We start from the raw sequence: 19,068 nt of genomic DNA, 5'->3' as shown, positions 1-19,068 counted from the left end.
TCATCAGCTGCGTTACAGTAAAGTGATGTAATTTCTTTAACTTACCAGACTGTTTTAGTTGTTCTAGTATTTGCCTTTATGTCATTTTATCCACATTAGTTATTATCTGTGAAAGCATAAATAGTCAACAATATTGTCACAATGTCAGTATTAAGGTATTTGGTCAAATTATTATGGATTATCTCCACATTATCTCCAACAAGACAAAACTGTTTAATGTCTAAAGATTTGAAATAAAAATGTTAAGAACATGAAAACTAACAGACATACTTTAAGAAAAGAGAGAAATAGAGCATGTATGAAATTTTGGAAAAAGCACCAAGAGTGGCTCCAGGTCACCTAACCGAGCATGAACAACTGCTGCTCTCTCACTCTTTGTCTCTTCTTTATATTCTTACACACACACACACACACACACACACACACACACACACACACACACACACACACACAGAGTACTTACCTTTACTGTCGTAGTGAGAGAGAGGAAGGAGGACAGGGCGGGTGGAAGATGATGGAGAGGGGAAGATGACATGAAAACAAGGATTACATCAAAAGGATGACTCCTGTCTAATCTGTTGAAATACGCTTTTGTTATATGAAAAAGTGTTGCTCCAGATGTAATATTTCAAAAACTGTGTCCCAACACTGTGTTCTTGAATGGAGAGCAGGGTGAAATAGTTCTGTGCTCTACGTCAAGTGTTGACTCTGTGCCAGGACTGTTGAGTCTACAAGCCTCCGCCCTATCAGCAGGGATTTACAGACAAACACAGACAGAGAGAACACAGCTGAGGCTGAGAGGGAGGAAAGATCAAGACAGAAAGACTCAGGAGAAAATCATGAGACAAAGAGAAGGGACATTATTGAAAAGACAGAGATAGACAAAGATACATTGGTGCCCTATGCCCTCAGCTTCCTGCTGGGTGACATCACTGCTCCTTGTTTCCTGTGTGCTCTGTGTTTGTGTGTCATGTCTGGTATGTTTTTTAGCTGCACAGGTGTACAGGGTGTTGACAGGTGTGTATCTGTGTGTGTGCGTGTGTACAGTGCAAACACAGGCTTATACAAACACTGGCCTCCGAGCTACCTGCTGGCATGCAGTGACACACTTTGACCAAGCAGGTGTTGACACAGTGAGCACAAAATCCAGAAGCTTTGTGTTGAGAGGTCAGGAGGAGAAACAAGAAGACACAAAGATGATTGTTGTTAGCTACACTGTAGCTAAGTTGGCTAACAAGATGTTTAATCACATGCAATCTGTCTTTTGTTGTCCAATGAGCTAAAGATGCAAAAGTTACACAGAAACCAGGCCTGAGACAACAGAAAAATGTTGCTGTGTCAACGCTGACTTTCATAATTAAACATGCTTACGGCCTGGAAGAGCAGAATGTCAAGTAGTGTTCGTTAAACAGAACAAATAGTACGAGAACGTGATGTGAACTGAGTCACATCACATTCACAAATGCTGTGCTTTTTATGTCATTCTGATATAACTTTTAGCATGCAATCTAGTAGAAGTTAGAAAATGAAATAAAACAGAGAAGCTGCAAAGATTCACGAGCAGAAGAGTCCATCATTCCAGACAGTAAAAATGACCTTTTGGTAATCTTATTGTCACCACATTTCCTTTCAATACAGTTTCAATGTCTATATCTGTCACTTACGTATGTGAAAGCAGCAATGCTGTCAGTGTGAGCAACGCACGAGCTGCAGCAGTATAGCGAGGTAGCAGTCATGTGCTGCACACACAAGTGAGATGGCCTGGGGTGAAATTTTGCAAAACTTCGGTGTAAAGCTGTCATAATATCTGTGTTTAATACCTTTTTTATGAAAAGATAATTCTAAAGAGGCTATAACATGATGACTCCTCTGCTCTTGGTTAGTACCAGCAGAATGACTGTAGTAAACATTAACAATAAGAAAGAGTGAGATATTACAGCTTGTACTGCTGTGATGATACTGCAGTAAACACTTGTTAGGTTTACTTTTCTAGAGCATTAACTCTGCAGTCAGAGCTGGGTGCAATGTTGCATATAATTTTTAGCATTTTATGACATATTGAAAATTTCAGATACAGTATTTGCGGTTTAGCCACATCTCCGTAACACACTTAATTGGCATTTAAATAATTGTCATCATTTATTCTGCCACCATACTAAAGTTGTCGTTCTATTTATCTAATAAATAATTAAAATCATTAGTGAAGCTATCTTTTATTTATTGTTTATGTAAAAGTGACACATTAATGTACATCAGTATAAAATACCTATGTAAATATGTCAGAGTTAGCAGGACTAATAATTTACATCCCTAGTCCCTTGACAGGTGCTAAGCTGAAAAAATGGGTAAGATTATTTCCGAATAAAGTCTGACCCAGATTGATGTTTAGTATATGAGTATATATATGAAGATGCTGATGCCCAGGTGCTGTCAGCATGGTCCCTAACATGAGCTCGTACCACTCTCTGCCTCAAGTGCCGATGGCATCTGACAGCTGCCGTCGCTGCACATCAGACACAGCTGGCTGTGTGAGCAGCGTCCCCGAAGACACACACCAACACACACAAACATCCTGTTTAAAAAGATAACAATTTACATACCCAGTTGGATGCCACACAGCAATATTAAATTCAGTGACGTGTCCCAAAACTGAACTGTCTCACTGGATGTATTTTGAAGTTGTTGTTGTTGTTTTTTTTTAACAGCAGAGCGTACCACACACTGGAGTCTACTATAGATTTTGTTTTTGATGTGTTGTCACGCAGTGGGACTTTGTGATGGGCCATTTTTGGATGCTCATGGGAACATAAACACAAATAAACTTCTAAATTTCCCTTGACGGGCAGAGAGGTTTGCACTGTGGTTTGATGTGGTGTAGGAACACCAAGCAGCTCAGAAAAATGAAAAAAAAATTATTTTGTTTCGAGTTTGGTCCATACTGTACTGTAAGTCTGTTGTTTGAGTATAAGCATTGTCATTCATTAGAAGTAGTGTTGGTCATTATACTACTGAGGAAAGACCAACTATCACAGGAAAACAATGCTGTCTCAGTCAGTAGCAGCGACTGAGTCCAGAGAAATTATTGGTAATTAGCAGATTTTTCGGGGGGTTGGTTTCATGTCGAATCACAGCGAGGACTTCCAGTAAGCTGGTATTAACCACGTCATCGACAGAGAGGAATCCTCTCACTCAGGCTGACTGGGAATCAAACACAAACTCTCTGACACACTGAGACACAATTAGACAAAACCAGCACCTCATTTCCAGTCAGTGGTGGAAACTGCATTTCTTCCCGTCATCTAATTAACACTTGTTTCATCAGCTTCAGTCTAAAACAGCTGATGTCAGAGGGGAGAGAGTGTGACGCAGATGAGAGAGGAGGAAGATGGATGGGCAAAGGACGAGGGTTTATTGAGGACACGTGGAGGGATGTTGTGAATTTTGGAGCTTTAGTTTGAAGTCAAAGATAATTATAACTCTGAGCTCAAACTGCAACAGAGGACTTCTGTCCTGCATAAATTCGTTTCAGATCATATTTTTCAAACAGGTGTAAGGACAGTTGCTTCATTCTGGTAATATTTTGTAATTGATGAATTGGTTGGAGAGTAAAGACCTCTCTCAGTTTACTCTTGTGGCTGTCTTGCCCTCTTGTGGTAAATTGTGGTAGTGCAGTTTCTTGTCGGGAGGCCAGGACTGCAGCAAAGCTTTTCCCAGTGCAGGTGCAGCAAGAAGCAGGAAAATCACTGTAATGCAGGTAGATATGTGCCCTTGGTTGCTGAGGTTGTGGATCTGCATTTCTGAAGCAACAGTTTTGAAGCACTTTGAGGAGTGTTTTCGTGCCAACGTCTCTGTTCCACCCTCTGCTTTCCGATGAAGCAGCAAATAGTTTATTTACAAATGATGTTGCTGTTTCTTTATGTAGCTGTCTAGAATAGAAGACGTGCTGGCGATTCAGAAGCTGCCTTATTTTTGTAATATCTTTTGCCATTGGCAACTTCTACACAATGTTTTTAAAAAAATCTCTGCATTCATAAACTTGTCATCTGTTATTCCTTTATTTTACAATTACATGTTAGAGATATACTATGCAGGTTTTTCCTAAAAAGGAATCAACATTAATGACCCATGAAAAGTGCGTGTCATTGTACTTATCAGGAGAGACTCTGCCCTCTGCCTGGATTTTAATACTTTATTTTTTTTTCCTGTGCTCAGGATGTTAATTTGGCATGTACCCCTATGGCGCTCAGGTGAGGTTGTAACTTTATAAAAAGGTAGCGAACAGTTGCAAGACCTTAATCAACAGGCATTCAAGAGACATAATGCTAAAAAAGTGCAAATATAGTGAGGCGAAACGCCACATTTTGAAAGTGACTCAGGAGTTTGCTTTTACTTTCACTTTTACCTTTAAGTATGTTTACAAACTGCAACCAACAATCCAGCATCATCTACCTTTAAACTTGTCCAGTCAGTGTGATCAGGTGTCACATCACTTGTGTCACTCAGTAAAAGTTTTTGCATTAAAGCTTTTACTTTTATTTTTGTTTTTTATGAAAGAGAGCAGGTGAGGAAAAGAAGTTTCTAGCCCCCCAGACAGTTTTATATCTAAATCTAATTCATACAAAAGATGAAGAAACTACAATATTGTGCTGTCAATATAAACTGTTTTTCATTAGCCCAAAATAAATAGAAAAGTTAGTATGATAACCTTCAAATTAGCAGCTTGCAAATGATGTTGCGTTCTTAAACACAGTTATGGAATTAACAAAAACCTTCAGAGGTTAGGTACAGGAGAAGACACATGAAGAGGACGGATCTTAAAATGACTTGAAGTTTACACGGTTCAGAACATGCATCTCCAGAGAAATCTGGACTTTGGTGACCCATCCACGACCCCAACCTGCCTCCTTACAAGACAGCCTCTGCCTCCACGTTCACTCCCATCAGCTCATTGGTCACGTGATCACAACCTTTCAAAATATGTGGGATATGCAGTTTGTGAGAACAGCCTGAATAAAACAGTCGAGGATCAAATAATGTGGGACAAACTGCATTTAGATTATTTCAGTTTCCCTCTCTCAGCTCGATTCTCGTCATACTCGACTGACTTGTCACAGTTCGGCTGATCCATTCTCCACGTCCTGTTCAGCCTCAGGCAGTCACTGTCTCTCTGTCTCTGTCTTTCTGTCTGTCTGTCTCTCTGAGTGTCCCACTTTCATACAAAACAAGCACTGATGCTGATCAGGCTGCTGAGTCACCGTGTCAGCAGCAGTCGCCACCGGTGACAACCCACCCCCCCAGACTCATTGTAGAGGCGATGTCATGGCAACAGAGACAAGAGGCCGCAGCTGGTGCCTTGTCTCTGTTGGCCCTGGCAACCGCTGTCACCATCGCTGTCAGCTGTGGGGCAATCAGCCTGGCAGATGTCAACAGTGTTGAGTCAATGGAGGGATGATTGGAGTCTGGGATTAACTTTTACTCTCTGTTTCTCTCCCTCATTCCTCTCCTCCATCCTCCCCTCTTTCCTGTCTCCTCTCTCAGGTGAGGAAACACATCACAGACCTATACGAGGACCTGAGGGATGGACACAACCTCATTTCCTTGCTGGAGGTCCTCTCTGGAGTCACCCTGGTATGGATTTTATCTCTCTGCACAGACACATGAATGTTTTCTGACTTATTATTTTCACAGTGTAATATTTTCCATCACACACTCCTCCCATGCTCCATCACACACCCTGTCATCCCCAGTTCAATGCATCACGGTCCTGAGAATCTCACACACAGTCTTCAAAAATAACGCTGGAGTTCGACAGGCAGTCGAAACTTTTCCAGCTTGAAGGTTTGAGACACTCAGATTAGGGCTGGGCGGGCGATATGTCTTAAATGTACCACGATTTTTTTAGGTTATATCGCAATACATATATACATATTAATATATATCTCAATGTTTTGAAAACTCCTCTGTAAACTACTCAAATACAAAATCCTTAAACAAAGTAAAGTTACCATAAGGTTAAATAAAGTAGCTGTTGTCATATTAAAGTTAAAGAAAATAAAATTGTTATAAAAATGTTAAATAAAATACAGTTATTAAGAAAAAGTAAAAAAAAAAACAAGTTTTATTAATGATCAAAAACATCTAATCTGAACATTTAAGTTTTTTTTTTGCCTTTTTATTTAATTTAATTATATTTTTATTTAGATAATAAATAAATCAAAGCTGGACCCTCGTGTTTGTTATTTTAAGCACTGGCCTCGTCCCGGGGAAGTTTTTTCTTTTTTTTAATGTTGTGGCTGTCTGACGTTAGCAGATGGTTAAACTGTTACGGTGGCACCTTTGAACGTGATGATTTATTCACTGTGAGCTGTAAACAAACTAACAGCTTTCCACTTCATATATTGATGGTATTTGCAAGTTGCAGTGTTGCTTCATGGTCTGCTCTGCTCTGCAGATGCAAAAACAAAACCTCGTTTAACTCATTAAAAGTTAAACTGTTACGGTGGCACCGTAAGCATTCACTGTTATTATATTATTATACAATACACTGTGAGCAGCTGCCTCACCCTTTGAAACCTGGAGTGACATGACTTTAATTGTGCTGCTTTCAGATGCCTTTCAAAAGCTATTTAACCCTTTGAAACCTGAGCAGTTTGGTGTAATTTCTTTCAGGAACATGGGAAAAAAGCAGTGAGCAACTTGGCAAGCAGTGTATAGTATATTAGTATATTTAGAAAATTATTTTTTTTAAAGGCTAGGGAAAATGTCATGGGAAAACAGAAAAAAAGCTAGGGAAAGTAAAGGAAAAACAATATTTATAATTTTTCTAATTGCAATATAATATTTCAAAACTTTTAAGCACTTTCTCCAAGTCTTTTTTTTAAACTAATTTTCATGTGATTTTCTTGTTCTTTTTACCAATTCCTTGCTAATTTGGGGGTCATTTCATCTTTCTTTAAGTTTCAAAAGGTGCCTTTAAAAAATGATGTGACAATTTATGCTCGATGTTCTCAATACAGTTGTTTTATATTATACCCCACATGGAACAAGCCATGACACATTAAGTATATTCGATGTCGCCCACCTTAACTCAGATGACTCTCCGCTGCAGGCTGACACACTTTTAATGCTCAAAGTTGATGCGGTGGTTTGAACCGCAGTGTCCTGACTCTGCTCAGCACAATGATGTAAGAGCCTTAGTCCCTAATGCTGGCAGACAAACAGGCCACGATGTGACGCAGGCTGGTTTAGGCAGACAGGTAGGCTAACAGAAACAGACTGCTGACTCTGGTCTGCTGAGGAGCACACACACACACACGTCCTTTCTGACCCCGTCGCCCACATGAACAATTATCCACGTGAGAAACTTTTCGAGTGTTTGAATTTTTTTCAGTTACTTTTATCCCTTTTTCCACCTGGTCCTTCCCTTTTTTCATTCTCCCCTCTTTATCCACCAAATCTCACTCTACATCTCCTTTTCCTGTCTTTCTATCTCCCCCTCCCCTTCTGTTACCATAGCAACAGAAGAGCGGCCCTTCATTGAAAAGGGCATACGCCTCGCGGGCCCCCCCTCTCATCTTGCTAGGGGGGGAGGATGAGGAGGAGGAAGGAGCTCAGGGAGTATGTTCAAATCCAAACCCTCTCTCCTCCCTTTTTCCACTGCTCACTCTGTCACTTCTGACCTTTGACCCCTTCAGCTTCACCCTCTGCCTCGAAAAGGTGGAGCTGTGAGGCTGCATGAGAGTGCTGTGCCACTGACTCCTGACCAGCATACTGGGCTTCACATATCACCATACAATGCTGCGTTTCTGTATGAGGCGACATGTGGGCCGTCATTTCTGTTGGGTGACAGCATCATGAAGTATGATGATTTTCATGTTTAAGTATGTGCTTCTTTGAGACTCTCAGAAAGACAGAAAGAAATTAAAGTTGATCAGATTTCAATGACATGGCTGGTAGTTTATGAAAAACTGATCATTTGAAGTTTTCACCCAACAATGCTGTACAAATATTTTGCATGAATTGCGCACAATAGAAAATAACTTAAATAATCATACACTCGGTGACCACTGTAGAAGGTAGACGGTAGATTTATTCGTCATTTTTTTAGACTTTAGAAGTTTAAAAAATGAAATTACAGTTTCTCCTTACTTTATTAGGTACACCTGTAAAATTTAATGCAGTCCAGTACAACACCATCCCTAACCACGGCTTCAACCTAAACATAATTTTTCCAATATGCAGAGTTAGTGGCAGATCTGTTACATTGTTCTGAACTGCAGTAAAATTTGAAGCAGCCAGAGAGTGAACATTTGTTGCCAGTTCGACTGACGTTTTGAGATGTTTAATATTTGACTCAAAAAACGACTGTTGTTTAATTACATTTTAATGCAAATGTAGACTAAATGGAGGATACTGAAAGATCAGGACTGAATGCTAAAATATGTATGTGAAACAGGGAAAAGTCTGTTTTTCCTTTGATTGGATGGAAGTTGTTTGAGCATACACAGAGCAGTGCACAGAGAGCACAGGTGAAGGAAAACATGAAATGGCACAAACTGTGTGTCAGTTTACTTATTAAGTTAGATTTCGCAATGTATGTCTTAGAAAACACATACAATACACCACCCTCTCCTCTCCTCTCCTCTCCTCTCCTCTCCTCTCCTCTCCTCTCCTCTCGTCTCCTCTCCTCTCGTCTCCTCTCCTCTCCTCTCCTCTCCTCTCCTCTCCTCCCCTCCACTCTCCTCTCCTCTCCTCTCCTCTCCTCTCCTCTCCTCTCGATGTGATGACTAATCCTGAGTGAACCTTCTTTTTTACCAGCACAGTGTGAACCCACAACTGCATTCTGCACTTATCTACTTTTTGCAGCAACAGTGTTTGTGATGTTTGTGTGTTTTCTTTCCTCTTTCTCTCTCTTAAACTTCATCTTTCCTTCCTCTAAACCAAATGACTGAATGTGTGTTGAATAAACAAAAGGGAAAAAAAGGTTTGATATTAAGTTTGCTTTTTTTCATTCAGAGCCAGCATGGTTTGGGTGTCATTTGCTCCTGAGTTTTTGGCATGTCTTTAACAGCTCCTGTTGAAGACAGTGCCTCCCAGAGGACCATTTCATGTCAATACAACTGCGCTGACTTTTTTTAAATTTTTTTTTATTTCACTGCACTCTGGATTGAATTCAGCTTTATTTGCACTCACTGCTGCCTCCTGCGTTTGTCACTAAAAACACTAAGTTTAAATTATTTTGTTGACCTTACTCATTATTTTGTCTCCTTTCTTTTTTTTGCAGCCCAGAGAAAAGGGGCGAATGAGATTTCATCGACTACAGAATGTCCAAATAGCGCTGGACTTCCTCAAACAGAGACAGGTATGCACACATGACGTGTATACTTATATCACACACTTTACTGAAGGGAATAGGGATATACCAGAGTCTAAATGCATTATTCAGGAAAGCACAAATAATATGTTTGTAACAGATTTGAATTCTACTTGAAGTTGCTCTTTATTATTTGGGGGGGATTAAGATTGACATGTCTGTGTCAGCTCTTGTGTTTCTTTAAATCGATTCATATTATTGTAGATGAACACCAGATAAAAATGGCAGCTCTGTTTCCAACATAGGACTTTACCAACTTCTCACTTTTTTGTATTTCCTAGTACACATTATTGAAAAGTGATTGCAATAATCTGTAGTTTCCCCCACGCAGCAGGGAGTAATAGAGAACTGACCGTTCTGCATCCAGCGACTCTCTAAGAGCCAACTTTATGCATTATAGTGGCAAACTTGTCAAGACTGCGACAAGGACAGACACAAGACACAGCAAAGAGAGACTGCAAGTAAAAGCAGGCTAAAGTATAAGTATGTGAAAATACTGTATATTTCATAATTAATTGTATGCCATTATTAAATCAGTTAGATGAGAAGGCACAATAATAACATTTTTTTTCCAGAATAAACCACACACTGGTTTTCTGTCTGAATACAGATACAGACACAAATAATTTTTTTTTGATTGAACAGATAGAGATCACATAATTATGTGTCTGTATACCCCTAGAGCGGTGCAGTGAAAGGAACCAAAAATCTGGTGGTTGTAACTTTATATCTTCATGAAGTATCTGATGCGATCTGTCTATCACGTCCACACGTTTTAAATTCTTCCCCACATTTGTTAAGTGTGAATAAAGAGGCTTAAAGGAGAAGTCACTTGTTCTCACAGGTATATTGTGAATTGACCAGTTTTGCTAATTTAAAGTTTTTGAGATTATTCAAAGGGAATTACTGTACTTCTTGTTCCAGATCTACTGCTAAGTATTATAAACAATTTAGAAATTATCTCACTATGAATATTTGTCCAGTCTGGACATCCTGCACATTCTGTAGCTCATATTGCTGTTTAAGGATACTCAGGTTTTAGAAATTGCCCACCACAGCCAGGCTCATTTTGGGATAGTTTGAATGAATAAATTACTTTTTAGTAGTTTAAAGTTGCCGGTTCATATTTATAGTCCTCTGCTGCAAGTTCTGCAAAGTTTGCAAAAACAAGTGCTTAGGAATCCTTTTCATCCTGGGACTGAGCATTTTAAGTCTTTTGGTGCAGTGAGGCGATAGAGAGAGATCATTTCACCTCTTAATCTATAGCACTGTACCAAACATATTTCTACAAATTTACCTGCATCCCTCTCACACTGCAGCTTTCATCATTCCCTCCCCTGCTACCACAATCTGTTTCTCATTTACTCTGCATCTTTTCATTCACTCTCAAACTCAGCTTTTGCTCTCATTTAAAACACGTCTTCCTCCATTTCTAATGTCCCCATCTTTCTTTAACTGCATCTCTCGTCTCTTGTCTCGCTCCCTGGAGACAGCTGTGGTGGAGGACTGACCTTTTCTTTCCCTGAATCCACTCTGAGTTTCATTGCAGGTCTAATTATACAGCCCTGGTGGCTCTGCTCAGCTGGAGCCATTAGATTTAACAAGGTCTCCTTCACATAACGGGTATGATAGTTGGGACAGAGACCACTTTTAATCCTTAACAAGGAGGAAATGAAAAAGATTCATATGTATTTTTCTCACTGATCTATGTAGCTTATTTGAAATTATAGTTAAAAGTGGGTATGTTTGTGGAAAAATGTTTGCTTTTATCTCAATTTTGTCAAGAAACCTAACAAAGATCTTCTGTTTTTGTATTTTCAGGTCAAACTTGTGAACATCAGGAATGATGACATCACCGACGGAAACCCCAAGCTGACGTTAGGTCTCATCTGGACCATCATCCTTCACTTCCAGGTCTGTGCCCTTCACATGCTCTGCCGTACCGTCTGTCTCTGTGTTTCCTGTGTTGGACTCAATTAATGGTTATTTCAGTCAAACCAGCATGAACAGTACTCCTTAAATTCTTCATTTGAAAAGCGTAATGGGCAGCTGAAGGCTCACATATCCAGCTCTTAATGAAATAATACCTGCAAATTGATTATGCAATAACTGGGTTTCAGCCCACATCATTACTGCTGTGATTCAATCTGGATTTTAATGAAAGCAAATTGCTTCAAATGTAGACTTTATTTCTGGGTTGCTACTCGGCATCTCCGTCCAGCTGTTGGGATTTGAGCCGTTGTCACTGCCAGGGTGAGCTTAGCTGTGTGTGTGTGTGTGAGAGAGAGTGAGTGTGTGTGCGTGAGTGAGTGCTGGCAGATCAGTAATAACTTATGCAACAGAAGAGGTTGCTTTTTGCACCACTGAGTGGAAATCAGAAAGAGCGTTCTTCTGTGGAATTTCTGAGCGAGTTGCGTTCAGAGCCTTAAGTGTTTCCTGCCAGTGTGATGGTTTATTTCTCTGCCTCAGACTGTGCAGTGAGACAGAGAACTCTGCAGTGCTGTCTCATCAGGAAACAACATGATGTTTGTTCAACATGTTAGTGTGTGTACTTTATGTTGGTAGTTTGCTTTTCTTAGCATTTTGCATTTTAGTTTTTCATGCAGGTTGGTGGTTTGTGTCCCATGTGACTCTATGCTCCGAGGCATTGAGCATATCTGTGATTTGTGTTGTTAATTTGGCGCTGAGCTGGGCCCTGCAGGAAGCCGTCCTCTAAAACATCACACGAGGACACTGTTTGGCTTCAGTTTGGCAGTTGGACAGCTCAGGCATGAAGGGAGGACAGGGGACAGCATGTTCAGTCTGCAGGCTTTCATTTAAAGCCCTGAGCCTGGATTTAAACTTTGATCCTGTGCACCAGACATGCAGTGTTTTTGCTGAAAATGTCACATTTAAAATACAGTATATGTCACCTGTAGGCTTGTAGTGCTTCAATAGTGTGCAGAGTAAACCACCGTAAACCAAGGCACCATCAGAGGGCTTAATACTGATAATCCTAATTTAATGAAAACAGCTAGTCATGATTGTCAAAGTAAAGTGAGTTAATTAAAAATGTATTTGTATAGCAGCACATTCACCTTTCTGTTGTAGATGTCACAAATTGCTTCACAAAAAAGACAAAAGCAAAACAGGGCTTAGAATTACTCTCTGGGAATTCAGAAGAATATAAACTAACATTGCAGCAAAAAATTGTTTCAAACTACAACTTCTAAATGAAAACTAATGCCTAAATACTGCATTCTTAGTTTTTAAGAGCACTGTGTGTTTAGTCTAGACAGTCAATCATTTGAACTTTTGTGCTCTCTCTGATTCCTGATGTGGAATAATTTCCACCAAATGTTCCTGCGTTGCTGTAGCCTGCAGACACAGCTGTACTCTGCTGAAATCATTACAGCGGGACTCTCATTTCCACCGGTTCCGAGCCATGCATGACAGATTTGTTGGAGACAAAAAAACAAATTAATGCAACAGCTCAAACAAAACATTCTCAGCATCTTAATTTATTTTTTTTTATGTCACTGCACATTTTTTGTCCTGTTGATATTAGAAAGATTCATGAACCTGTTGTGGTCGCTGTGTTTGACCACTGGACTTTGCTGTGATTCGCCCCTTAGCAAGGTGACACTACCAGCTGGTTGCCATGGAAACAGTAGTGTGTGACACCCTGGCAACCGTTTTGGTGTGCATGACTCAGCAGAACATCACGTTAAAGAGAGGGGGAGAGAGAGAGAGAGAGGTGATGGAGTGATGCAGCAGGAGCAGTAAAGAAATAACTTAAAGATGATGGATGGGAGGGAGGCTGAAACAGGCTGCAGGAGTTCTGCTGGAAAGAAATGAAAAAGCGATTAAGATGGAATTGGCCTGCAGAGCAGCAAATTGTTTCAGGTTTCTCAAAGTTCACAGGGTTCATGATATGATGACAGTTTTCATATTTGAGCTGCAGTGAGAAACTGCAGTCACACAGAGCTCTGTGTCCCCGCACTGTGATGTGGTCGCATGATTGTGACTGTAAATGCGTGCTGGTGGATCAGTAACGTCTTCCGCATACATCATGTATGTGTGTGTTTAATTTCCTCCCCTCTATGTCTCAATGGCCTCGTGCCCACTGTATAATTGCACTGCAGAAATACATGATTGGGATAACCTCATGTTAGGATTTGCATCTGGACTCATTTCAGTAACTTTCAAATTGAGGCAACATCCACCTCAAGTTTAGCCTGGTAAGACCATCCTGATCACGTGAGCTCAACATTGTGTTTCTCTCCCACTATCAGTCTGGACTCGCTGCCACCCCAAACAATTTCAATGGGCAGGAGTTATGTGTTTTGACAGACAGACTCCTTCAGCCAATCCTCAAATTAGCATAAGCATCTGGTCCTCTACTACATAGATACGTTGTCAGTTAGACAATAACGTTCTAAAAGATACAATTAATTTGTATTTACCATTTGTATATGACGTGTACCTCGTTGACAACAATCCCCATTAGGTTTTTGCAGTCCACTGGTGTTGCATGTATAATGTTATTTTGTTATTAATGGTATTTCTCATTCAGCATCCAGCTGGCAGCATCGTCTGTTCAAAGTATTGTGAACACCAGTCTGCATGGCTGTGATCCCCATCTTTGCAACCCCTCGTATCTGCTCCTGTCTGCTCCTCCATTAGCGCAATCAGTGGTGAAATACCAATAAATATTGATTTTGTAGACTGTATTTAAAGATGGACGCCACGCCTCCACTTACCCCCGCTATGCTTTAGTGGAGCTAAAATATACCAGATAAGGTCTCTGCCATCTTGCACTGCTGACATCATTCGAAACCATAGTCTGCGCCGTCGCGGTTGGGGAGTTCCCGCCAAAACACCCGTCCAACCAATCGTTAGCAGCTCCATTAAATGAGAGCACATGGATTGGCTGTCACAGATGTCAATCCTTTTTTGAATAACTTATTAAAACCAAATAAAAAAGATCACTTGAACAAACATCAGGGTGATGAGAACTACCTTCACTGACAGAAACCATCTTTGGGAAAAATTTATTTGGTATGTACTTTGACTTTTTAGTTTGGCCTATGTCCTGTTCACTAACAGGGAGGGTCTTCATGACCTATCCTGCAGCCAGACAGCAAGGGGTGATCAAAATTAAAACGCTATACTTTGGGAGAAGTGTCATGTTGTCCATCGTCATGGTGTTTACCAGCAAAAAATTAAAGCTAAATCCAATGCAGAGTTGGCATGGCACAAAGTTTCAGTTACACAAGATATTCACGTATTTAAAAGATATGTGATGCAGATTAGTAGAAAAATCTATGATGTCATCATTATTCCCACCAGCCCCTTTGGTCTGATGATTATGACGCTGAGTATGTTGATGAAGATGAAATCATGTCTGGAAACAAGTCTCCAGATGTTTCTGACCAGTATGTGAAAATGAGTGACTCAGCACAACACAGACAGAGCGTCCCTCAGTGAGCTATCATTGTTAGTCATTATTTCAGCTGCACATCAAGTTACAGATGAGCTGTTGTCTCAGTATGACCTCACAGACGACCTGCTTCCTCAGCATCTCAGCTTCAGATTTAGAGGTGTTAAATGGCATCATGTATTTCCTGCAAATACATGTCAATCACCAGCTCATCATTTATCACAAGCAAATTAAATTAAAACACTATTTTCTGCACAACAGCAACAAAACACTTTTATTTTGTTGTTGTTTGTCAAAGCATACAAACTGCTGTCTAGCATATTCTGACAGTTCACAATATTAAGATGAGAATCAGATTCAATGAACACCATTTATACTTTTACTTTTTTATCATTATTGATATTCAAACTTCTATAACAGCTGGTGTGAAGAGCCAGAACGGGCTTGATGTGTGAATAATGTGTGATATATGTTTTAAGTCTATTCTATTATTATTAATGTTTTTACTATTGTAAAGTGCCTTTAAATACCATGAAAAGTACTCTATAAATAAATTAATCATCATCATCATCATTATTGTTATTATTATTATTACTATCATTATTTTTTTTTTTGACCAACTACCTATAATAATAATTCATCTGTCTCCTAACATGTCATATTTGTCACATCAACTCCTCATTTAAGCCTGTCTGTAGTTGCTCAGTCAGACCACTAGGTGACACCAGTTAGCCCAGTAATACAGATGACTGGCTTGTTGGAGGTCCACAGCTAAAGCTCGGACCCTCCCCCGTTGCACTGTGTCTGCCTGTGATTGGTTGAGCCGGCTGTACGTCACTGCTAATTTCTGGGGAGTTAATTTCTGAGCTGTTTGGTAAATATGTTATTGTTTCTTTGACTTGCTTCCAGCCAGAGTCAGCAGGTGGGGTCACTTTGTTAGTGCTCTTTCTTGGTACTAATTTCAGCCATATTGCATCAGTTAATCACCATCTGTGTCAAACCGACCTCACTCGAGATGCCCACCGCCGAGCACGCTATCAGGAGCAGAAAGAAACCGGCACTAACAAAACAGACAGTGCAGATCAGATGTTTATATTTAGTCCTTTTCAAAAAATCTTCACTACAAACCATCTTTGTCTACTCAACATTTGCTTCAGTGTAACACGGTACCAGTTAGTCATGAGGTTTCTTAGCAACAGAAACCATATTGAATGGCACTTATTTTCAACCGTTTATCATCACTTATTTAGTCTTGTTAAGTAATATAAATAGGTTGGAGGCCTTGGAGTTCATTTTTCTTCTACATATTCAGTCTGCTCTGTGGAGGCTGCAATACTTAAGCATAATATGTGTATTTAACACAGCAGCAGTGCAGCTGTCAAGTGCTTTCAAAGCCACAGTGAAGGGTGTTTTTTGTCACAGTGATAATGTTTTTAGCAGTGTTGGGAGTTTTGTGGCTTAAAGGAATACATCCCCCTAAATGACCATTTGTAGATCAGTTACTTGTCCTGCTTTATCTTAAATTTGTGAAGAAAATTCTGTTTTTCTTGCATACCTCCACAGTGAACGAAGAATCCAAAAACACAGAAAATTCATGATGAATTGAAGTCATAGGGGTCCACGTTTAACAACAAAACTTTATTTTAAAAAAAAAAACAGTTTACAAAGTCTCACACAACCCGTGCAAAAAAATTAAAGTCTCATTTTTCCGATTCCATGCTGATTACTTCCCAAACACATGCATTTTTTTTGCTAAAACCTAACTAATTATAACCTTTCTGCATAAATAGAGCAGGTATGTTATGCGTCTGTGCATGAGACAGTTTATGCAGAAATGTATTTGAATGGTAAGCCTTAATGGTTATAGCCATAATATATGTTTGTGAAGTACTGAGCCTTCGACTGGATGAATGAGACTTGGGTTATACTCCAGATGTTGTGTGAGTTTTTAAATGTATATTTGGTTTTGCTTTTTTAAAACATGGACAGCTTTTACTCCAATTCATCAAGGATTTTCCTATAGTTTTTGGATTCTTTGTTCATCTAAGACTGTAGTGATGCCTCGCAGACAGCTTGTCACTCAAGCAGCACTGCTTTTAAATATGCATAACTCTGTGCCGTAATGAAATGGAAATGGATGGATTTTGAAAAAATTCACCCCTGTGCCCTTGTCCTCAATATTTACATTAGCTATAGAGACCAAAACCTATTAATTACCAAAGATGATGTAAACATGTTTATTTCTGCTGTAAAGTTCAGTATTTTAACATGGAGGTCTAAAGGGATTGGCTTGCTTTTGGAGCCAGCCTCAAGTGGCCTTTAGAGGAACTACTGTTTTTGGCACTTCTGTATTGGCTTTATATTTCAGCCTTGGAGGTTGCCTCTTGCTGAAAAGAAAGTTTTCTTCTTGAATAGGAGGTTACATGGGGTGAGTAATTGATATACAGATGATTTAAATTTGGGTTGTGAAGTACTCCTTTTACCTAGAGATTTGGCAGCTAACAACATAAAAACTCAGCATCTTAAAGCTCCTATGATCACGGATGTAGCCTGAATTATATGCTTAATATCTCAAGATCAATCGCTCTGCTTCACATCATCGATAAAAGAGCTGCTAGATTTATGATCAAAAGAGCTCCTTAAAGTCCAGCGTGCAGCGGTTGTGTCTTGTGAGAGCTGGCACTGGGTTCAGACGGGGGCTGATTACCACAGCTTATGATGCCATGTCGCCACAGTGAACGGATGAAAACCTCAGGGGCTTGATTAGTGCTTCTCTGCCATTGGTTCATGCCTTTTCCATGTGTGTTTGTGTGTGTTGTTCTTTTGTGCTTTTGGTTAATGAGAGAAGATGGATCACCATCTCTTTTGCCACTTGAAAGCACCGCCTGTTAGTGTTCCCCATCCATATCTGTCTCTCTGAAAACACTTTCCATATATTAGCCACTTTATGTAAGTACTATGAGTTCATACATCTGCAGAGCTCGTGACGAATCCTTTTCTCACGCAGCATTATTGCCGTGCTGCACTGTACAGAATCTCATGTGCTGTATGAACTCTGGTATTTAACATATGTGCCGTGATGGTGGGTGGATGCCTATAGAGGCTTTAAGACATACAGTGGTTAAGGAGGGGTGTTAAAAATCAGAACTCTGTGTTCATTTTTTTGGTGAGTAATATAGATCAAATTGTTTATCCTGGGATAGTTAATACTGCAATATCTGTTAGGGTTGCTACTAATGTTTATTTTCATTATCAATAAATCTGCAAATCATTTTTCTGATTAATTGTTAAGTCCATATAATGTCAGAAAGTAGTAACAACCACAATTTCCCAAAACACAAAATGATAGCTTCATGTCATTTGCATTGTCTGATTAACAGTCCAAAACCCATATTACAATTATCAGTGATATTAAAAGGAGAATAGCAACAAAATGGTCATATTTGAGTAGCTAGAGCCAGGACATGTTGGACATATTTGCTTGACATTAACAATTGGAACAGTTAATCCATCCATTAATCGTTTTAGCACAGCATTAACCATTTATAGATTTTTGAAATCAGATTGAAAAGCTCTATTTTGGACTAATCCAGTGTATTTAACGCCTGTAAAATCCAGGTACCTCATCACAGTGATGCAGAAATCCTGCAAATTCGATGTTTCACATTTAGGTCTGACCCCAGTGTTTCAAAGTAAATGACATCCAAATCAGAATTTGAATATTTCAAATCTATGAGTTTGGCAAATAATTTAAAAACTGTAAGAAACATTTTAGCTATCTTGCAATTAGTTATTATTTTTTGTTTGAGCAATTACGGCAATATGTTATTGCAACTTGAATGCTAACGAAGTGGCTAATTAAAATGTTTTAGCTGCATTAATTGAGTCATAATTCAAAAAAGTCTGACATATGTTTCTGTTTTTTTAAATAAAGCATTTATCCAAATTTTGATTAAATATAGATACTTTGTCAGGAAAAAGCACTAAAAAAAGTTTGGCAAACAAACATACAAATTTATAAATAATGGCAACATGTGCGTCCACATACAGAGGAGTCTCGAAAAAAAAGAAAAAAAGAAAAATTCATAAAAATCAAGACTTTACAATTAGATCAGCACCTTATGACTTTGGCTATCTAGAATAATTAATTATAGGTGCTCACAGATTTTCAAGACAGATCTAACTTTACATGGTTACTGTCATTTTTTTAGAACCTGTGAATACTTTCAGATATTTGTCACTGAAGTTTGTTGCCCAAAAACAAATATTCTGG

At 39.3% G+C, this 19,068-nt stretch overlaps 1 protein-coding gene across 10 annotated transcripts in view; it reads left to right on the top strand.

The window, feature by feature from the left end:
- Positions 1 to 19,068, top strand: part of macf1a (microtubule actin crosslinking factor 1a) — a 281,961-nt gene that overhangs the window by 120,300 nt on the left and 142,593 nt on the right. For 6 of the 10 annotated variants that reach the window (XM_088090424.1, XM_088090427.1, XM_088090430.1 and 3 more), the window contains 4 exons: positions 5,539 to 5,628; positions 7,516 to 7,617; positions 9,284 to 9,361; positions 11,195 to 11,287. In XM_088090424.1, the coding sequence (XP_087946550.1) occupies positions 5,539 to 5,628; positions 7,516 to 7,617; positions 9,284 to 9,361; positions 11,195 to 11,287 (363 nt within the window). The remainder of the gene's footprint in view (positions 1 to 5,538; positions 5,629 to 7,515; positions 7,618 to 9,283; positions 9,362 to 11,194; positions 11,288 to 19,068) is intronic. The other 4 variants (XM_088090432.1, XM_088090426.1, XM_088090433.1 and 1 more) reach the window with 1 other exon arrangement.

Source organism: Plectropomus leopardus, chromosome 17 (genome assembly GCF_026936395.1).
Source record: "Plectropomus leopardus strain MGB_pleo_1.0 chromosome 17, ASM2693639v1, whole genome shotgun sequence".
Classification (NCBI taxonomy): domain Eukaryota; kingdom Metazoa; phylum Chordata; class Actinopteri; order Perciformes; family Serranidae; genus Plectropomus; species Plectropomus leopardus.
Note: the sequence above shows the minus strand (reverse complement) of the source record. Positions and strands in the feature narration are given on the sequence as shown.